This window comes from Convolutriloba macropyga, unplaced genomic scaffold, assembly GCF_964194025.1.
Source record: "Convolutriloba macropyga unplaced genomic scaffold, txConMacr16.3 SCAFFOLD_2036, whole genome shotgun sequence".
Lineage (NCBI taxonomy): Eukaryota > Metazoa > Xenacoelomorpha > Acoela > Convolutidae > Convolutriloba > Convolutriloba macropyga.
Window position 1 is genome coordinate 2,693 of NW_027451897.1, and position 23,510 is coordinate 26,202.

General features: G+C 36.4%; 1 protein-coding gene across 1 annotated transcript; it reads right to left on the reverse strand.

The window, feature by feature from the left end:
* Positions 1–456: 456 nt before the first annotated feature.
* LOC142357040 (uncharacterized) lies at positions 457–3,132 on the reverse strand. The gene has a single exon (XM_075408756.1). It carries the CDS (start codon positions 3,117–3,119, stop codon positions 600–602), a length of 2,520 nt encoding a protein of 839 aa, XP_075264871.1. The 5' UTR covers positions 3,120–3,132; the 3' UTR covers positions 457–599.
* Positions 3,133–23,510: the final 20,378 nt, after the last annotated feature.

A 23,510-nucleotide genomic window follows, 5' to 3' on the forward strand; every position in this document is an offset into this window, starting at 1 on the left:
GAAGTCATGCAACGTATCGGAGATCCGCGATAGATAAAGCTGCCAACTTCAATTTAGTAATACCTCAGCGGGGTTATGCAATTTCTAGCCTAAATTTACATCTAAGATTAAGAAAAAGTATTCTTATATATCTGAATTCAGAAGGAAGTTACCAATTTTGTAGAGCTATAGAGCTTACATTTCTCCAGTAAATTAGTTTTTTTTTAAAAAATGTACATTTAATTCCTTTAAGTTATTATCAGAAACAACTGTGATGGGCAGTGTAGGTCAGAGCAGGAAAGAAATAAATAAATGAATTGCGATAATTGTACTATGAAAACTTAAAACATTTCCATGATGACTTGCCGTACGACGCAATATTCGAGTTTTGTTTGAATAATTGAAAGAAATAATTGAAGATGTTTCTTTAGAACTAATGGTCTTGCATCCATTTCAATTATGGTTTTTTTAAAAAGCTAATATCAAAAAATTTATTATGAAGGATTGAGCAATGTTCAGGATAAATTCTTTAAGTGCCGGTGAGTTCATTTTGTGATTGACGTACTTACATATTTAGTATTTACATATATACATGTTTACTCCAAAACCTTTCCAGACTTTCAAACTGCATTTTTTCTTTTGGCAAAAATACGTTTGAGCTCTTTTTCGTTCCAGTCAGGTCGAGCGCGATTCATAGCAACACGCTTTCTAGTTGACTGAATTGTCCGGTTGTCCCATCGCCAATCCGCCCAATCGAATACCCACTGGTTGGTATTAGGTACATTAGATACGACATCCCAACTATACCCAGCACTATTACACCGTTTGCTGTACTCCCCACCGGCGTCAAACTCTGCTTTCGAAAGAGAGTAGCAGAAACCCTGCTGGAAAACATCCTCAACATAATATGGCGACTTCTTTCTTCCGTCCGATGTAACATGAAGAACGCATCGTGCTTTTGGAATAGTCATCTCCGCAGTTACTCCCTTTATGCCTTTGAAATGATCGTCTGTTGCCAAATTTGGTTGAAGATGCCAGTTGTACTCGTCGTTTTTTAATTTCCATAAATGCTGATGAATTATGTTGAACTGGCTATATTTTCTGCGACTTTCAATAATTCCGCGTCTGAAAAAATCGTCAAAGTTTACAAATTGTGGCAAGTGTTTTAAAACGCTAGCTCGAACAATTTTCAAGTGAGAGGTTTTCACAATTACAGGGAAATAGTTCATTGTTCGCATGACTTCATAGCCTGAATTATCTGTCCAGTGACTTGTCGCTGAAGTTGCTTTCCATCCTCCGTCTTTTGTTCTGGGGGACCTGCCCATAACATGAGGTCGGCCTTGTTCATCAAACAGATCTTGATACATCACATAGTTGGTGACCATGCTGTCATCGTCCAGAAAACCAACATATTCGGCGTTGGTGAAGTTATCAGCCCAAAACATAATTAACTGCTGTCTATCATGACCATAGTTGTTGTAAACTTCTTTCGGAATATAGTTTAACACAACTTGAACAGAGCTTGCGTATTCTTTCATTGACTTTTTAATTCGTCCAGCAAAGCTGTCCCTCTCTGAACTCTTTATTTCCTCATCTATCACGACCATTAACCTTAGGTAAGACTTGGGCCAGAAAAATTTTAAGCTTCGCAGTAAATAGTTGTTCAAATCATACTCACCACCGGGGAAAGCGGGTACAAAAAGCATCAAATCTGGCCACTTTGGTTCTACTTTTTCAGAATGAGCCGCAGTTTTGCCAGGTTGTAATTTAGCCACCTTTTTTTCCATCCGAGGAAAGATATAACCAAAATCAAGTAAAGATGTGATCCATGTTTGAAAGTGGTGAACATCGCTAAGTTGAATATAGTCGTGTTCGTAGAGATTTACCACTAAAGATTCAAAGTGGCATTCGAGTGATTTTTCGCAACTTGAAGTCCAATTGTATTTCAAGAAGTCTATTAATTTACCACTCTTCACGTACAGATCTTTTTCAGAGTTAAATTTGGCCCACATTTTGTGCTCGCTGTGATTTTGAACAACTTGTGCATGTGTAAAAACTATATTATAACCACAGTCCTTTAATAGCTTTTGCCCAAGATAAGATCTCCAAATATCGGAAACTGAGGCGTGAACTGTCACAGGCAAAAACAACATGAAGAATGCTTCGTAGGTGAATAGAGTAGCTTGAGAGTTGAAAGGGGCAAAAGCGTCCTCGGGAACCACAAGCGGCACTTTATCTGCTGGGCCCTGGCTGGGCAAAGAGGGATAAACTGCTATTTCTCTTTCCGTAATTGCGGTTTTTACGATTAGGTACGCATCTCTTTGACACTTTGCAGCTTTTAGGTCATCCAAAGGTAAACCTCTGGACCACGAAGGCGACTTACCAATACCCATAATGGACACAGGGTTAAATGAGTTGCAAGTCACTTGTTTTCCGTTTGGGGTGGCGTGCAGAACAATTGTTTCACTTAAGTTACTTGTCACATTGAGCTCCAATATTTTCGCAGGAGGTGACAGGAGATAATTACTGCTATCAAAATCCCAAATAAGTTGAGCCCCGCTCGCAATTGCATACAAATAACCGACGTTTTTCCTACCATAATGGTTCCAAGGTAGGGTTCCACTGAGTTTAACCCCCTCCGATGCAAGTTGTTCCTGATCACGAGCGTTGAGATAAATAACCCGCCCTTTTTTTCCTTCATTGAAGGGGTACTTATCGGGTGCGCCACTATCGCCCACAATGACAATGCACCAATCAGATGGCAATGTCAGTTGAATTTTGATAGCATCCGAAACATGAATATTGTTAGTAGCTACTCTCCATTTTCTACATTCTAGCCGTTGATGAGCCCAGCTGGGTCTAATTTTAGGAATATTCACGCGCCTGTTTAGAATGTTGTCATCTTCTGAAAACTTGATTTCTTGTCGGGGAAACGATCTGATTTTTAGTCCCTGAAAATGTGCACCCGATGTTGCACTGCCGAGATCGGGTGTTTTTATAATTGGCAAATTACGTTGAAGTGAGTTTAACTTCAAAGTTTTGTCGCAGAAATAAAAAATTGTAAGCAACAAAATAATCCAGAGAGAATTCAACCCATAAATACATGAACGAGATCGATTGAGTTGCGTTTTTTGCATCATGCTTAGAAATTAGTGTTTCCTAATTTAGCCACCAGCTTAGATGCTTTACCATACAGTACAGCAACAGTTCGTGATCTTACAATTGGGGTCGAGGATGTCACTGACCTGACTACTTCTTGTCGAAAACGAACGGAAGTGATTTTCGACACGAGCCTCACAACACAAATTACAATCATACAAAACACTCGCAATCAAAGGAAACTAATATATTTAATCTAAATCAAAATAACAAACAACATTTTTTATTAGCACATTCGAACGATAACCCCCCCCCAAATTAAGTTGTTTTTGATAAAATATTTTGGGTGGGGGTTATCGTTCGAATGTGCTAATAAAAAATCTTGTTTGTTATTTTGATTTAGATTAAATATATTAGTTTCTTTTGATTGCGAGTGTTTTGCATGATTGTAATTTGTGTTGTGAGGCTCGTGTCAAAAACCACTTCCGTTCGTTTTCGACAAGAAGAAGTCATGTCAGTGACATGCTTCACAACTAATGATTCCATTCGTATTGCTCCAATGGTGAAAGGGAGTCAGAAGATATGGCTCACACTAAGCATTCTGACGTAATGGTTCCACTTAGAATGTTTTGAAACTCGATTTTAAGGAAGGAATAACATAACTATCCTAATTTTCTTAACATTAAAGTGACTAGTTCGTAACGCTCTCTATGGTTTTGTTCTTGTTTTACAAAATGTCAAGAGTATAGAGAAAAGACCAACGGTTGAAAAAAAACCCCTAGACCGTTCTTCTTGTGATATATGTAAGAAATGAAAGAAAGCTTAATTGGCAAACTAGGCACTGGTAAAAATTGGTAAAAGGCACTGGACGATTAAATGGGGTTTTGAAATCCTAAAAATTGATTAGCACTTTCTCAATCTCGACAAATATCTTAAGTATTTGATAGCCAATTTAAATGCATGTTTTCCGCTTGTAAAAATAAAGTAAAATTGGTGACGACACATGCGATATCCTAGGAAATGTGTCTACGAATATGAATAGTCAAATAGAAAATATTCGCAAGATTTAGAACCATTTTAGGTACCATTGTGGTAAATAGAGCGAGACCAAGAACACGCTAAGGTTCTTTTGTCAATAACGGATCAGAAGGGCGATTATCAAAGCGCACTGAAAGAGGTATTTGCTTCCACCAAATAGTTTTCTGGAGGAACGTGGACAACACGAGTCTCGTTTATTTAAAATAAAATAAGATAAAATTTATTTTTGTCATTGATGTCAGCAGACAATGGACACAATATAGGCTCTTAAGAGCCTTGCAAGTAATGCCTAGGGCAAGAACTAGCACCCAAAAACTGCTTTTACTAAAAGATGTTTTTGTATTGTGAAAACTGGTGGTGAATTTGATTTGTAATACTGAAAAATTCCTAAAGTTAGACGATAGATAGTTTTCTGAAAGGTAGTTTAGTATTTAGGAAGTCTTAACCTAAGTGAGTTGTCCATTTTTTTATTTGTACTGAGGGGTACTTGAAACATATTCCTTATCCTCCTCGTCGAGTACGCAGCTAATTCTTTATTGTTAATGTTGTTGTTCAATGTTTTGTATTTTATGGAGATTATTGCATGTTTTCATAGCAAGTCAAAGAAATTTACTAATAAATATTTCACGAACAGTTAAACTTTTATTATTATAAAACAGTACTTTTGTTTCACCGCCAAAATTCTTGAAAAACATTAACCTAATTACTTTCTTCTCTAAAACTAGTATGCAATTGTGGATATTATAGCTGGTGTAAACATAATCTAAAATCCGGTATTCACTAACCAAATGAACGTGACTTTGGTAGAACATACGGATTCTGGCTATAACTCCAGCAACACGTCTAATCCTGACCTTTATATTGCGTACATGGTCTTTAAAGTTCAAATTCTGATCTGAAAAATGTCTAAATACTTTGAGCTTGCTTTCATCGCAAAATCCGCTTATTTTGTTTTAAGTATAATCACAAAAATTTGATTGAAGCTTTGAAATGGCTTTTTCAAGGTTTAGTAAAAGCCTGTTAAGTTTTGACGAATTTTATTTTTGTATAACTGATGATTGCATAGTACTGATTGAGAGATTTTTACCCTCAAACCGTAGCAATTTATCATCAGCAAACATTATTGTTTTGGCTCCTGGGCAATACAAGTGAAGACCATTTATGTAATTAATAAATAACAGTGGTCCCAAAACCAAACCTTTCGGAACTCCACATTTAATTTCACATTGATCTGATATTGTGTTACAAATTTTAACAACTTGTCTTCTCTTGCACTATTATGATTCTTGAACCAATATAGAGCAACCCTCTAATTCCAAAGTTTTCTAAAAATTTTAGAAGTATTTGATGATTCACACAATAAAAAATTTTTGTAAGATCCAAGAGAAGTCCAGCACATTTCGTCTTTTTATCAAGACTTCGGCGCATATCTTCAATAATACTCACTAATGCATCCATTGGAACAACTATACATCGAAAACCAAACTGCTGTTTATACAAGAAATTAATTTTTTCCATAAAGCTATAAATCCGTATGTGAATTACTTTTTAAAAACATTACTAACACTAGGTAATAGAGAGATTGGTCGGTATTTATTCATCCCTATTTTATTTCCCGTTTTGTGTAATGGCGTTACAACTGCATTTTTTGGTTTAACTTGGAAAATAGATTCAGTGATTGATCTATTGATGAAATATGTAAAAAAACGGCGTCAAAAAGTTCTGGGTTAATTTAGCTGGAAAATTGGATATATCATCTGATCCCACAGACCGAATATTTTGTAACTCATTGATAATTATCTTAATCTCCAATTAATTAGTTTCATTAGGAAAAATAAATTTATCGTTTTTAATTGGACCGTGGAAGATAAAATCAATAATTGATATTGAATCAGCTTTTTTTACCCCAATGTTAGCAAAGAATTTGATGAAAACATTAGCTACGCTCGATGTTTCACCATCATTGAGACTAATACGCCCCATTCAGCTTCAAAGATCATTTTTATTTCTATTTATTCTTTCTTAGATACGTCTGGAGTCACCTATGCTAGACTTGAATAATGAACTGTAATATTTTTTTGCTGCGCCTTACCTCACTGACTATTTTGTTCCGTAGTCTATAAAATTTTTTCCAAGTTAAATGCATTTTCTGTATTTTTTCATTTTAAGCAAGCCGCTTTTCGCTTAGTGATCAGATTTTTCACATAATTCGATAACCATTTTTGTTATGTACTTTCCGTTTAACTAACTTAAGCGGAAAATTTTTGTTTAAACGTTTGGAAACAGTACTAATAAAATGATCAAAAAGACAATCATACGATTCTAAATGAAATTGTTCAAATTTGCATTTTCCTGGCACAATTAATTATAAAATTGATTGAAAAGAGTTTCATTCTTCAAGATGCTATAATCTCTGACTATAATAGAAGTTTCAGATGCTTTAGGTAGCCTAAGGATGTTTCGTGTAGTAGGATCACCCATAGCTTCATTGTGTGTTACTAGTTGACCCTCTAATTAAAAGTATGCGTTGTTAAATGATCAATGCAGCGATCACAATGATTGGAAGACCTGGTAGAATCTCAACTCAAAATACGAAAAGTATTTGAGACAATAGCTTCCAAATACTTACTATTTAACGGGTTAGATTTTAAAATATCAGTTTTAAATCTGTAAAAATGTAAACACTTTTTTTTCAAGTTCTTTGTTTTAATAAATTGATCAAAGAATTAAAAAAAAACATGCTTTAGATGTTTTCGGAGGTATATAAAATCAAAAGACTTCAATCATTTGCTTTTGCTTCCAGCTTCGATAACAACTGCCTCATAATCCTTTGTTTCCAAAACGTCTCCTAAAACAACTCTTGTACTTGCAAATATGGAAACTCCACTACCAATGCCATGTATGCTTTTGAAAGCTACCAGCCTATAGTTAATAAGTGAAGTTGCAGTTTGGGTTTCCTTAATAAGCCACGTTGCTGTCAATGATAGTATATCTGGAAGTGATTGTACGCTACCCAAAAGCATTTCAACTTCCTCAAGGTTTTTGGCTAGGGAGCGAATGTTCATAGAATGGCAGTCAACAAAAATATTTTTGCTAGGCTAATGTATTTTTTGCTATTGCTGGTTTATTTTCCTTGAGGCATTGATTTCTCATTTAATGTGGCGTGCTCAAAGAATCGTTCTCAAGTTGTTCCAGAAGTTTTTTTCATAAGTAGACACATCTTAGCATCAGCAGGTTGCTCTCGATTGTCAGAAATATTGCCATCTTATTTTGTTATAGGAACATAGTTGTTGTAGAGGTTTGAAACAGTTTAATTTGTTCGTGGCGTCTTGACCATATGAGGAAGGTTGTTGGATTCTTTGCGCAGTTGATAACGTTCATACTTTACAGCTTTATCTTTTAGATCATCCAAAGTCCGAATCCTTTCGATAGGAATGCTCCCAAACTTCCATTCACCACTTTTTGTATAAAATTTTTCCTGTGAGTTCCTTGATGTGGTTACCATATTATGCGAATCGGACCTTTCTTTGATCTCTTTATTAGCCATTGCCAGCCGTTCTTTAATTTCAATTGCGCTCCCATTCTCCTCCCGCTTGTAAACACTAGCCAGCATTTTTCGTCTATTTCAGATGTTGTTGTTATCGTGAAAGTAAATAAATTTTATGATAAATGTGGTTGGGAAATTATCTCTGCAGTTACATAAGGGATGACAAGCTCTAAAGGATGTGGGATAAATCAAATAAACATACGAAAGGGCACTCATATTTTGCGCAAGATATCGATGATTATCAAATTTAATTTGAACAATTTTGAAAAATAAACAATCTGTCGAAGAATATCTTGCATGAAAAGTGATGCGGGTTATTAAATCAGTAATCTCGTTCTGCACTTCAATAGTTGGTTCATCTTGTTTAGCTGACTGGCCAGATAATAATGCGAAAAGGGCTTCTGAATTAGGATCACTAAAAGAATCTACAACATTTTTCAGTCTTTGTCCGTTTAAAGCCATTTTGTTTAAAGGCACAGTTTTGTTCACTACAGATGAAACCACTTCTCTTCTTCGTTGAGACTTTTATCTATCACCGTTCTCAAAATACGCTCATGTTCGGTATCGGAGTTCAAACTTCATGTACCTTTTTCTATCACCGTTCTCAAGATACGTTCATGTTTGGTATCGGAGTTGGAACTTCATGTACCTTTTTCTATCACCGTTCTCAAGATACGCTCATGTTCGGTATCGGAGTTGGAACTTCATGTACCTTTTTCTATCACCGTTCTCAAGATACGCTCATGTTTGGTATCGGAGTTGGACCTTCATGTACCTTTTTCTATCACCGTTCTCAAGATACGCTCATGTTTGGTGTCGGAGTTGGACCTTCATGTACCTTTTTCTATCACCGTTCTCAAGATACGCTCACGTTTGGAATCGGAGTTGGACCTTCATGTACTTTTTTTATCGCCGTTCTCAGGATAGGCTCATGTTCGGTACCGGAGTTGGAACTTCATGAACCTTTTTCAATCATCGTTCTCAAGATACGCTCATGTTTGGTATCGGAGTAGGAACTTCATGAACCTTTTTCTATCACCGTTCTCAGGATACCCTCATATTCAGTATCGGAGTTAGAACTTCCAGTACTTTTTTCTATCACCGTTCTCAAGATACGCTCATGTTTGGTATCGGAGTTGGAACTTCATGAACTTTTTTCAGTCACCGTTCTCAAGATACGCTCATGTTTGGTATCGGAGTTGGAACTTCATGTACCTTTTTCTATCACCGTTCTCAAGATACGCTCATGTTCGGTATCGGAGTTGGAACTTCATGTACCTTTTTCTATCACCGTTCTCAAGATACGCTCATGTTTGGTATCGGAGTTGGACCTTCATGTACCTTTTTCTATCACCGTTCTCAAGATACGCTCATGTTCGGTATCGGAGTTGGAACTTCATGTACCTTTTTCTATCACCGTTCTCAAGATACGCTCATGTTTGGTATCGGAGTTGGACCTTCATGTACCTTTTTCTATCACCGTTCTCAAGATACGCTCATGTTTGGTGTCGGAGTTGGACCTTCATGTACCTTTTTCTATCACCGTTCTCAAGATACGCTCATATTCAGTATCGGAGTTAGAACTTCCAGTACTTTTTTCTATCACCGTTCTCAAGATACGCTCATGTTTGGTATCGGAGTTGGAACTTCATGAACTTTTTTCAGTCACCGTTCTCAAGATACGCTCATGTTTGGTATCGGAGTTGGAACTTCATGTACCTTTTTCTATCACCGTTCTCAAGATACGCTCATGTTCGGTATCGGAGTTGGAACTTCATGTACCTTTTTCTATCACCGTTCTCAAGATACGCTCATGTTTGGTATCGGAGTTGGACCTTCATGTACCTTTTTCTATCACCGTTCTCAAGATACGCTCATGTTCGGTATCGGAGTTGGAACTTCATGTACCTTTTTCTATCACCGTTCTCAAGATACGCTCATGTTTAGTATCGGAGTTGGACCTTCATGTACCTTTTTCTATCACCGTTCTCAAGATACGCTCATGTTTGGTGTCGGAGTTGGACCTTCATGTACCTTTTTCTATCACCGTTCTCAAGATACGCTCACGTTTGGTATCGGAGTTGGACCTTCATGTACTTTTTTTATCGCCGTTCTCAGGATAGGCTCATGTTCGGTACCGGAGTTTGAACTTCATGAACCTTTTTCAATCACCGTTCTCAGGCTAGCCTCATGTTCGGTACCGGAGTTGGAACTTCATGAAACTTTTTCAATCACCGTTCTCAAGATCCGCTCATGTTTGGTATCGGAGTTGGAACTTAATGAACCTTTTTCTATCACCGTTCTCAGGATACCCTCATATTCAGTATCGGAGTTAGAATTTCGTGGATCCAACAGAGCCTCGAAATGGAGCAAAAATTTTAAATATTTCCAGTTAATCCTATAGGAACTCGGCAGCTATCACCAAGCAGTGGATGGCAAATTTCAAGAATTCATGCAGAAAAAAGGATAAGAGAATCGGAATTACGAGGAGAAAAAGCACCACCGCCACAATTTTTTAGTAGTGAATTAACTGGAGCTCAAAATTGATTGTAAAACAAAAGTTGATTACGTGAAAATGTTATTTGTATCGCAAACGTATGTCAGTGTTTCGACAAAAGATTTACAGTGCTCTCAAGATATGTGCAAATATGAGCCACAGAGTTCAGTAAGAGCAAAACATTGAACTTTAGCTTGTAAATTGTCTCAGAAAATCCATCAAAATTAAAAAAAATTCAAGACTGTCAACCGGTATGATTTTTTTATAAGCACTTAAATTGTGCAATGATTTCTTAAACATCTTCATTAAGAATTCTTATATTATCCGAAATATTTAATCAAATCTTAAGACAAAGGTCACGTATAGCACGCAATTGTAGAAGAAGAAGAACAAGAAGAAGAAGAAGATGATGAAGAGTTTATTTATGCCACAGATGTTAAAAAGCCAAATACATTTTTTAAATCGAACTCAAAATAGATGAGGGATAAAATTAAGGTAGCCAATTTTAATGAAAAAGATTCTTTTTATTCTTTGTCGAAATGTTGAACCTACGAGTCGAATAACAAAATCTTAGAGAAACTTGAACTACATCCTTCATGAAACTCTTTCTATGGGAATTATTGGAATTTTTAGAAAATATCATTAATTGTGTCTTCTGATTGTTGAAATTATTTATCCTTAGTTTTTTTTCTGCATTCTATAATTTGGTTCTGGCGTACAATATTGAAGGTTACCATATATCAAACTACAATCTAACTTAATCCTAGTTTTCGGATTACAAAAGTGCCGAGTTTTTGCCATAATACCACAAAAATTTTTCACCTTCTGGACAATAAAAGTAACATGACGATAGAACATAAATTGATAATTTTTTATATAAGTCTTGTTATCTAGGTTTCCGAAAAGACCTGATTTATCAATTTTTCAAGTTATATGTACGATGTTTTAGCTGTGCTTAACGACATTTTGTTTGCCTGAAGCCAGTGTTCAACGTTCTGGTATTTTTCTTCCAGTTTCTGTGTTTCATTATTTATTTCAAAGATATGAGTTGTAACATCCGCAAACATGATGCTTTTCCTAGTATTACTGTTATAAGCCAAGTCTTAAATTTATATAAATAACAAAAGAGGTCCAGGACGGAACCTTGAGGGTCACCTGATTTTATCTTTGGTGCAGTGAAATTACCCCATCGATTTGGATTGTTTGGCAGCAATGTGTTAAATACGATTCAAACCACGAATTACATACTCCTCATATACAGGATAACTCAAGCTTCTTTTCCCAGAGATTTTATTGTGTACAATGTCAAATTGTTTACAAACTCAAAGCTTTTTTGGTTTTCATCGTCTGAGATCGGGTCATCTTTCAAAGCATTGCAAAAGTAGAACTTGCAGTGTGCCAAAATGTAGAAGACGACACAATCAACGTTTGTACTGAGACTTCTCAACGAAGGCGGGTTTAGACGTGCCTCAGAGGCTACGAATATCACACAAGTAAGACTCACTGTGGTGCGCATTAAAGTGTTGAATGGAAACCACAGCCTGAGCCTGAGAATAATGGTTTGATATGTGTGATACAGGATCCTCATTACCAATCGTGGATAAGTCAGTCGTATATACACTGCACACGCCGGGCCGAAAAACGTCCTTGTCAGTAGCAGGAATCTACTTTCAAAATAATTGAAGACTGAAATAGTGCCGATAGCTGTTTCAGCACAAAAGAAGTCACGGCCATTGACAACACTACAGTTCTATGTGCCCAATAGAAGTTGAGAGACCCGATTAGATCTGCAAAAATAAAATGACCGTTACCACCACTTGAGAAATCTACCATCTAAATAAATGTCAAGTTATTCTAGGACCAGATTGTTGTGACATCCATCACCCATTAGAACTCAAGAAAACGGACAATAAAATTGCACCGTGGCAAGTCAGATCGAAAATAGCATGGGCCTTAAGTGCTACCCTAACAGCGAAGCAAGCAAAAACTCTTGCTACAACAGCAACCTCAATTGCAGAAGACAAGTTAGTAAGCCAGTTGAGTAAGAACTGTGATGTCACCGGTCAGTCGAAAGACTATAGGTGAGTAGTCAAAAAATTGGCGCAAAAAACTCAATTCGCCGGTGAAAATTGTGATGTTGAACTTTTGTTGTGGCGAGGAGACTATTTGAAGGTACCAAATAACGGTTACTCTGCTATGAGGGAACTCAAGTTCCTAGAACGACCACTACAAAAGATGAAAATTTACAAAAAAACCGTAATAAGGAAGCCTTTGTTACTGGCGTCAATACAAATTATGCCCTCAAAATTGATCAAAATGAACTGAATGATACCTGACAAAAGCTTCAATGGTATTTTGCACATCATCTTGTTATCAACCCTCACAAGCCCGAGAAAATCAGAAAATTTTGCAATGAAGCAGCCAAGCACCAATATGTGACACTGAACGACAAACTTCCATCTGGACCAGACCTATTGCAGAGTCTGATTGGAATTTTTCTTTGCTGCCGAGAAAATCAAATAGCGCTATAAGCTGACATAGAAGTGATAGGGACAAAGAGCACGCCGACTTGTTCAAATGACACTTTGCATCAGGTGGCGAAAGAAAACGATAAAAACCTTGTCAGAGCTGTCCAGCAAAATTTCTACATGAACGACCTCTAGAAGTTAGTCGAAACACTTCAAGAAGCATACTTAATTACTGAAAACTTCGAAAACTTCTCAGCAAAATTGTGTTCAAAATGACGCAATGGATATCGAGTGGTAACAAGAAGTCAAATAACAAGTAATAACAAGATGTGGATAACAATAAGTCAAATAATGGATTCCAGAGCCTGACAGATCAACGAATGCTGTAAAAACATTCGAACCAGAGTCATCCTTAATGTTTGGACTAAACTGGAATGTGGACCCAAACAGTCTCATAGTCTGCCGTGGAACTGAGCCATAAGTTCCCGCAAAAACAACTCAGAAGATAATTGTCCTATTTTTTGTCTCAGAAGTGTTTGACGCGTTTGGGATTTGTTCATCCTTCACGATAAGGATGCGGTTTCTACTTAAATCCTCTGGTCAGCAAAGAGACCAGCTTGTAACAAAGACTTGTCGGCAGAGCAGCTGAAACCATTCAGCAATTGGTGCTCGGATGAGCGAAATAAGAACAATGTCGACAAATCAACATTATTTTGAAAACGGATTTACAAAATTGAGAGTCCACATTTTCACAGACGCGTCAGAAGAAGCAATGGGCATCGTGGCATCTCAGCGAGACGAAGCGGCGCTGAAACTCACCTATGTGATAGGAAAATGCCATTTAAAGATTATCAGACGCACAATGATTCCTAAGTTACAACTTCAAGCCACAGTTTAATGAGTTCGTCCACAGCGCAGCAGAAATTCTGGAATATTTATATAAACCCCGGTGGATATCGGCACTAGAGGAATGTCAGTCGAAGTTCTCAAGGACTCCGTGTGTTTAAATGGGCCGGCATGGCTCCAGACAGATGAAGAAAATTGATTGGAGCAGTGGCTACAACTGAACAAAGATGAAGCTGATCAAGCTAACAGTACTGTAGCCAAATAAACAAAACTAGAGCAACCTATTTGACTGAGACGATACAGAAGCTTCAACCGATTTGGAAACCTCATTGCCTACTGCATGAAATTCAAGACAAAGTGGAAAGGATATCTCAAAGCATATGAAATCCACCAAGCAGAGCAAACTTGGTTTCAATTTATCCAAACCAAAAGCTTCCAAAATATTTCAAAGGCAATAACGAGCAGCAAAAAAAAAATTGAACATCATCAACATTGTCACCCTTCATAAAAAAAGATAGAAAAATTTTACTGTGAGCTCGACTGAAACGTTCGAATCTCCGTTAGAATGCGAATCATCCAGTCGTACAACTCCTGTTGGAAAGAGCGCATCGTGACAATCTGGACGAAGGCCAAGAGTAGCATTGTCCAAAAATAGTTTTTTTATCATTGGACTAAGAAATGCCTTGAGGGATGTGTCAAATTGTTGCACAGAAACGCCAACCCAATCCATTCACCGATTGCAGACTTACCACGAGAGCTCGTTGATGAACATGTTTTACCATTTAGACATAAGGAAGTCAATTACTTCGGGACCATTGAAATCAGTTTTCTAGAACGTTCACTGAAGAAGTGGTATTGTCTTTTCACTTGCCTGACTGCCCGAGCAGTTCACATCGAAGCAGTACTATAATTACACACCGAGTCATGTCCAGCAGCAGTGTCGAGATTCAATTCAAGACGTGGCTACCCAAACACCATCATCGGTGACAACGGAACAAATTTCGTTGGAATTTCCAACCAGCTGAAAACTTTCATGGACGCGTGGGACGAAGCTAAGATTGAGATTTATGTAGCTGTGAAAACGGTCGTTTGGAAATTCAATCCACCTGAAGCTCCACACTTTAGGGGAATCTGAGACAGACTTGTTCAAAGTTGCAAGAAAGTCACCACTGGAATCTGTGACCATTGAAGGGTCACTTACGGGTACTCAACAAAACAATGTGTCTTGTACCTCAAACTCTCAACGCAAGATCCCTGACAGCATTAGGTGACAATCCTGAAGATTTGACAACACTCACGCCAGATGACCTCTTGCTAGGACAAGAGAACACAAGCGCACCGCACCATTCATGCCATCAAGTGATTGATACCATAAGTCCAGAGAATCCTTCAATTTGGCTCAGGCATATGGCGACCTGATCTGGATAAGATGGGACCGTGAACATCTTCTGCAATAGACAGAGATCGAAGTGATCAAAAGCACGAGTGCAAAACCTGAAAAAAGGCGAACTTGTTTTGATGGCAGACGGTTCAATGAAACGATGTAAAAACAATATGATTCGAGTAATGCAAAAATTCAAAGGCGATGATGTCGTACGATCAACGAGAGTCAAAAGGGTACAATTCAAAAGACCGGTAGTGAAATTGGCGCCAGTATTCTATGATGATGTTTCCGAGATCGAAAACAGGGCCGGCGATATTGGCGCCACTATTGAAGAGAAGCATGAGCGATCAGGCCAGCAGAAATGAAATCAAAACTCTAAAGCTTGAAATTTTGTTAATACTCTAAAAAGGTCAAAACAGAAAAGTAGGGACCGAAATTTTGACGCCCCTCGATTTTGTAAAGGAGAAACAATGAGCAACCCGAGGTTAAAGCAAACGATTAGAGTAACTTCTAACCTATCCATGGACCGTACGAACATTATTGCATCATACCCACGATTGTGGCTATTATCAGTTGTATGGTGCAAAAAGCGCAATTTGATATTTTTTCATTTGTAGTTAAATTTTTTATAATGTTAATTCTATGGTCATTCAGGTGTTCATTCGTGGTCAAATGCTCCACGTTTGAGTCATTTAGTCTCAAGTACGTATCAGTCTTGCTTATGTCAATAGTGCAGTAATTGGCCAATTACTATGTAAATTATGACTTAAATCACTTTACTTGGTTAGCAAAGTACAGCTTCTATTGAATCAGGATCACTAAAGTTAAGAAATTAAAGTTTTTCGTGTAACGCATGGCTGTTCGTTTTGCTGAATAAAATGTTGTTCGAATCTAAAGTGAATGTTTTTCAACAAGTTTTTTCACCAACCTTTTTTGTCACTTATAATTTTTTTGTTCGGAAATTGACGAGATCTTTTATAACCCTTTTAAAAAGGCCTCTTAAAAGAACTATACGCTACAAAATATGAACTTTTCCTGGAATAGTTCTGGGTTGATCAGTCATGTTCTTCCAATCAGCTCTATAAACTCATGATAAAAGTGCACGGCACAAAAGAAGACCTCATGATTATTGTCCCACGGGTGTTATTGCCATCGAGAATTTATCAAACTCCGTGGCAAAGCCGATTAGTAGAAAAACTATGAGAGCCATAACTATCGGTTAATGGGAACGCAGAGACAAATCATGTGATCAAAAAATTCAATTAGAATTGATGCGTGACAACAGTGGCAATAGGCACAAATCTTGATCGAACTTTATACTCAGTTATTACAGCCAACTTACATTACATGCAAATATCTTTGATTTACAACTTATATGTGTTTCGCTGGCATGTGATCTTTTCTAGAATTTTATCATGGGAATCAATCAAAGGTCGAAATCAAATGTTCTCAGTTCACATGCATAAAAGGAATAATTCTGGAAAATATTAGTACAAACTGCACCTGAAATTAGCATTGTTTTCTCGACAACAAAGATATAAATCAGCAGGTGAGTATACTTTTTCATATTCAATCAATTAATATTATACATTTAATAGCCCTCCTCTATATTAAGAGATTGAACATAGGAGAACGTAACGGAAAAATGAAATATTTGTTCTCCCCAAAGCTTTTCTTAGAGTGTCTGCCGGCATGCGTTCGGTACGCAAATAGTTCACCTCCAATAGTCTGTTCTCGGCTAAGTTCGGAATGAAGTGCACTTTCAACGCAAAGTGCCCAGTCCTGCCATGGTTCATGGAAATCTTACTAAGAGCAATGCAAGCTTGATTATCTACAAAGGTACAGGTTGCTCAACATTGTTCAATTCCTTCAAAAAGTCTCTTTTTAATTGCCTCTACTACTAAGTTCAGTTCAACTTTAGTTCTGGAGGTTGATACACTCTTTTGTAACTTACTAGCCCAGCTGATTGCTCCTGAACTATTGTCAGGCTTGAAACAATAACCGCTCGTATTTTTTTCACAATAAGTGACCGGCCAAGTCAGTATCCGAAAGGCCTTTGCGATCTAATTGACCACACACTTGCTATAAACTTGTTTTTCAGACTTTGTAACCTTCAAGTAGCGTAGACATGCTTTCGCGGCGTTCCAATGCTTGTCCCCGGTATTTCTGCAAACGAACTCAAAATACTAGCTGTAATTGCAATATCTGATCTGATAGACAACGCTAAAGATTTTAAACATCTACTATTCCACTAATCACAAGACTGCATCTCTAAATTTTCTTTGCTTCCTGTGTCTGGTGAATCAAGTTCTGAAAGCTTTGAACTATTATCTAGATGTGTTTCCAGTGTGCTACATTCACTCATTTTATACTTCTCTATTAGTTTCTCTATATAGGTTTCTTGCCTTTACATTATTTTGTGCTCTGTCGTTTCTATTTTAATGTTTTAGAACCAACTCAGGTCACCGTAGCTACCTATTTTGTAATTCTCACTAATTTGTTTTTGAAGTTTTCACAAAAGTTTTGTCGCGGTCCTAATATAACCATATCATCTACCCAAAGACCATACCCATAGATAATTCCCTCTATATGTCCTTCTCCCTCCTTTTTTTTAAAAAAAAAATCTTGAATAGACGGAACAAAATCCAAACACCCCAGAAAATTTTAACTGTTAAGTACAAATTTAACCAGATTGTTTTAATCCATATAAATTTTTTTAAGCTCACAGACTAATGAATTTCCTTGCTCATTGTATTTTTTAAAATCCTCAGGTTGCTGCATAAAGATCTCTTTATCAATGTCAGCATTAAAATATGCAATTTTAATGTCCATTTGTCAGAGCTCAGAACCATTATGGAGTGCATAGCTTAAAAAAGTCCTGATAGTTGAGAGGCGCGTTGTCGGTGAATAGGTCCGTTGTAATCTCTGACAGGAACTTGGCAACAACCCTTAGCTACCAGTCTTGCTTTATATCTCACCATCTGTCCACTTGGCCCGCAATTCAGAGAAAAATACGAGCAGCTACCAATAGGTTTGGTTTCGTCGCTATCTACAAGTTCCCAGACGTCGTTTTCAACTAATGAGTTATACTCTATTTTCATTAATTCATACCAATTTTTGTCTTTTATTGCTTCTTCTGATGATTAAGGTATCACATTATCGTTCATTAATTCATTTAAGAGTGCTAATGGGTTCAGATCTGCTTCTGGTTTTAACCCTGTTTGCCCTGCACTCAATCAATTATTGTTGAACATTTTTGTGTTCGTTGAAATCTACATTTCTAGACTTTCTAACCCTAATTTTTGCCTTTTTTGTCCTTTACTCCTATAAGATGTGTTTTGCTGTTGTCCGATGATCCCAGGAATATACCGAACTCCGATTTTCGAACTCCGATCTATTTTTCGCGAACTCCAATTGCGAATTCCGAACTCTTTTTGCGAACTCTTTTTGCGATCTCCGATCTATTTTTCCTCGAAATTATTTCTCAATATGAACCTAAGCTGTACAACCAAAAACTTATAGTGATTCTAAATTTGGCTCCATTCCTTGCTTCAAATGCTGTTCTTTTGATCCGCGAATGGTAACAAAAGCTTTTAATGTCAGTTGACATGTTTATTGACTAAGGCCAGTAAATCCTGATTGCTCAAATAGGCATCTTGCCATTGATGTTATTGTTCACAAATTTCATTCATTTTTACCATTTACTTCAGGCATATAAGGTGCTCAAAGCTGTGGTCTTACACTTTGCTTTATACATAATTGCCTCATATCATTCGAATTGAATTCACCCCCTTTATTGCAGACCAATGTTCCTGGCTTTCCTATATCAGCAAAGAATGGTTGGACTTTTTCCATTGCATCATCCCATGTCTTTAAGAAGTACACTTTCTGATACCTGCTAAAGCTGTCTGCGAGGCCGATTGCATATCGCTGACCATCTACAGCTTCTGAGTAAATAGACCCTAATATATCAGTATAGACTATTTCTAAGACATCCTTGGCTCTTGTCCCTGAATTTTTGGAAATGCAAGCTTCCTTGAGTTATCCATTTGACATGTCTCGCAATTTCCTAAGTCCTGTCCACTTATATTAAGTCCTATGGCATGACACTTTATTTTCAAAAGATCTAAATATTATTATGTCCTCGACGTTTGTGTCATAAACTTAGCCGGTGTCCACTGGCTAAATTACAATTTTCTTAACTTGTTGAGTTCACTGTTTTCCAAAGGAAATGATTGCTTGCTCCTCAAAAGGGAAAATTGTTCCGCTTCCAGTTCTTATTTCTAAGTCTTTTCCAATTCGAACCTCATCATCAGCCTCTATAAGTGTTGACACTTAGACCAAATTTTTAGCTTTATCAGGTACAAGTAGTGCATTTGATAATCAAATTTTCCGCAAACAACCTTTGAGTCCTCTGTTCTCATCTCAATTGTCCCCCGTCCTTCCATTGATCTTTTGCAACTATTTGCGTTAATTTTTGTCACAGTATATTCTTTGTCAATCGCAATAAATAAACTTTCATCCTTAATCATATGACTTGTTGCTCCTGAGTCCAACACTAGTTCCCAGGCAGGATTATTACTTGTCGTTTGAATGAATGAGAACACTCTTTAGCCCAGCTTTTGGTTCTTCAACTAAAATCTGAGAACCCGATTGAGTGCTTTGACTAAATTTTCTGCTCTAGCTTACAAAGTTTTTCTCTGGATTCTGCTTCCTACAAATTTTGGGGATGTGACACTGCTCACCACATTTAAAACACTTTATTGTTTGTCCCCTTGTTTGTTCTGTATTTGCCTTCTTAAGTCGACAATACTTAGCCATGTGACCAACATTTTGAGAATTGAAGCATTTTTGTTCTTTTTTGTAGAATGTACTCTCATTTTTTTCAACATTCTTGTTGTCAAAGTTCATAAGGTCCCGCTTAATTTCTTCCAAACTTTTCTCTTCTTAACTAAATTTTACGATTGTGGTGAAGCTCTCGTATTCTTTAGGTAGTCCTTTAATAATTATTGAAATAAACATTTTTTTTGCTCAAGATTTTTTTCACCAGTCGCAGGTTTTATTTCATGTCGTCTGTTCTTGTTATGTAGTCTACTATGCTTTCATTTGAGTTCATCCTAATGCTAGTTGTTTCTGATTTGAGTTTATGTAATAGCGGCATCTCAAAACTTTTTGCAAAGTATATCCCAGGCTTTAGTACTATCACCTTTATGTAGTCTCAGAGACACAACTGGCTTTTGATCGATTGCTTGAACAAGTTCGTACCACAAAGTTCTTTTCCTCTCTTCTACTTCTTCCCTGCTTTATTTACAGTAGGCAAACAATCTTCATGTGTGGCTTCGCCACTTAATACCTTTCCTAATTTCAATAAATGCAGACGAGCTTCAAACTGTTCCGGAAAATATACAAAGTCATCCTCAGGCCCACTAAAAATTATTCTTTCTGACTTTGAACCCATAACAAATTATTTTTTAACTTTTCATTTAAATCCTTGTAGTTTTTTTCTTATACCTAGTTTTAACTCAAACATTAGGAGTTTAGTCTGTGTACCCTGTGTTACTGTGGTTTACTCGAAAGCCTATACTGTTCTATGTAAGAATTTGCTCTTTTGATATAAGATGAGGCAAAAACTTTTTGGACTTAGAGCAAAACCTCTAGCCATTTTTTTAGCGTTTAGGTAAAAGTGTTGCCTGTTGATGGCTTTGTTATTAAACGACGAGTCGTTGTGTCATTGTGTTAGCCTAAAAATGCTTTTTGCACATTGAGAATGCAACAAGATAGCACTATGAGCACTGTGAGGACAGCACAATGAGAAATGGGGGTAAAAAAACAGATAAGTTTAAACTGATAAGTTCTTATGAATACTAAGTAAGCCGGAGAAGCCCTCGTAGAAGTTTCTGTTTAAACTGATAAGTTCTCAAGAATACTAAGTAAGCGGGAGAAGCCCTCGTAGAAATTTCTGCTACACAAACATTTCCCACTCCAACACAAAACAACCCTACAATCTGCCAAAAACAAAGCCACACACACAGCTACACCTACTCAGTGTCCAGAAACAGAGTCACCCAGTCAGCTACACAAGCTCTTCCACACAAACAGATTACACAATCAGCTACAGATGCTCCCACTCCTCAAAGAGAGTCCACCAATCAGCTGCTTAGACTTATTCTCCATCGTATTTAGAGTCCACAGGAGCTTCAGTCCCACTTGCTTTCCTTCTGATATATTTGTATTGTTTTGAATATAATCTCCACATATAAATTCTTGTCTAGATTTAATCACTCTATGTATTTCATTTTATTTTACTCACATCTTAAATAGAACTTGAACGTCCTTTAAAGAACCATATATTCTGTTTTGTTGTTTTGGCCGAGGATTAATTTCTGTGTTCTCGCTCTACCTTTCTCTCGTTCTCTATAACCTAATTCATTATCATTTATCTTTATTTTATTGGGCTTTAGTGATAGTTGTTTTGTTCTATTTTTACATATATCATTGTAATCATATCTATATATCCTTGTAAACAACAAACTATATAGAGATGTAGTAGTGTAGATGAAGTCCTTATAAGGTAGTTTTTGCATCATTGCGTAACCATATGGGTTATTTGCATCTATTTACCAGATTTCTCAGTTAATTTCAATATTTTAACTTATTTATCACCCTTTATACCACATATGGCACCTCTCTCTGCTTCAAAAAAACCATCTAGCATTTGTCATCTTGTAATGTATCTAATGTAACACCACTTGAAATTAATCAACAATCAAAACTATAACCTGGGAGACTTACATAGTGTAGAGGATTGAGACCGAATTCTTTCATACTTAATTTAACATATTCATTCATGCAATAGTGTAATATTTCCACAGAGTTTTGTATACTCTCTATAGTTAAATCTTTACCAGTTTTATAACTGTTGTCTTTATCAAATAAATCTGATTCTTCTTTTGTTGGTAATTTATTGGAGAGCGAGGATTTGAAGTTTTCTATTTTTAGATTACCTATTACCTCATTTATTAGTCTAAACCAAAATTTGATCTAGAGGCATAGCTAAGATGTTATAACTATCTAAGAGTTTAAGACAATCAATGCTAGCAATGCTAAGCACCTTAGACTTACCAGCAGCTAGTGCTATGTTATCTACTCTGCTTTTGTCATAATTCTGTTTGAAGAGTTCACTATATAGTAGGTTCAAATCATAACCGCTACCATTATGGATTATAACGGGAATGAAGTTTTGTTGTTTGTATCTTAGATTACATATTTCAAATGCTGGTCCTCTCTATTTACCAGTTTCATGACAGTGATCTCTTACTTTATTAATACATGTTTCATCACATATATGACAAATGTTATTGAATTCATGATATAATTTATCTTCCTTTTTAAATAACAACTTTTTTGTATTTGATTTTGTTCTCAGTTTATTTTTCTAATAGATCTCTAGCAAATCTTTTGAGACAGTCAAGACCGAAGTAGTATTTGAAGTTTCCAACTTCATCCGTGCTTCGCTACTTATAACCTATTCTTATTGGTATGTGTTCGGCTATTACATACTTGTTATCAATAGGGGTGACGTTGACAACAAATCATTTTATATCGGCAGTTATAATTTTTTTTATTTTCTGACGTTTATGTTCATATATAAAAGTAATTTTCTTCTTTTTAAGACAAACAATTTCCGGTGTCAAAGGGTGGCTACATTCATGTTTGTCGTATTTAATTGGGAATCAAACCAATATGACATCTATCGCAATAATAATATTTAATATTATTTTTGTTTGGTCGATCTAACAAAATTTTTATTGTTTTAATTAGAGCACAGTGTTCGTTAGCCCATTTCCCGAAACTAGTATTCTTACATCCCTCCCGTTTTTATCAATATCATCGATTGACTTAAACCATTCTATTATTGCCTCAACAGAAGGTGTGTATACCCTTTTATTAATATTGTTTGATTTCTGTTTTCTTATTATATAATCAAAGTCATCTTCATTTTGTTGTCCTGATACAATTAAAGTATTTACATATTTACTCAGGCGTGTTGCATGATAACTAGCAGGATGTAGCGAAGCAGTAACAGATAGTTGTAGACAGTTATATTTGGGATTTTGAATATTTAAAAATGATTTCCAATTTGTAAGATGTGGTGGTAAATCTATATAGCTGCCAATATATACTTTAGTTGGTTCAATATATGTTTGAATACTTCTGAATCCAAGAAACTCAAAGATATAGCCATAGTCTTCATATATATATATATATATATATATATATATATATATATATTTCAAAATCTAGCCATCGTTTGAAGTCGCGGTAATCATATATGGCCTCATTAATAATATAGTCCGTGTTGAGGAATTTTTTTGTAATTTTAACTTCTTCTTTGGTTCTCTCTTTATTTTCATACTCGGCTGTGATCTTTTTTTTTGCATTTTTTAACTTTTCTAATTCCGTGAAACGGCTTCGCCGATTGTAACAGTTTTTAATTTCTTCTAATGAGTCATTAAATGCTTCGTCTATATCTTCAATGTAATTCCCACCTTTCTCAATAGTAAAAGATTCTGTCAAGTTCTGACTGGTGTTTATTTCAAAGTCTTCTGTGTTTTCTAGATATATGCGACTTTGACTACATGAGTGAGCAGT

Coding starts and splice junctions, on each gene's coding strand:
- LOC142357040 (XM_075408756.1), bottom strand. CDS start 3,119: ATGATGCAAAAAACGCAACTCAATCGATCTCGTTCATGTATTTATGGG.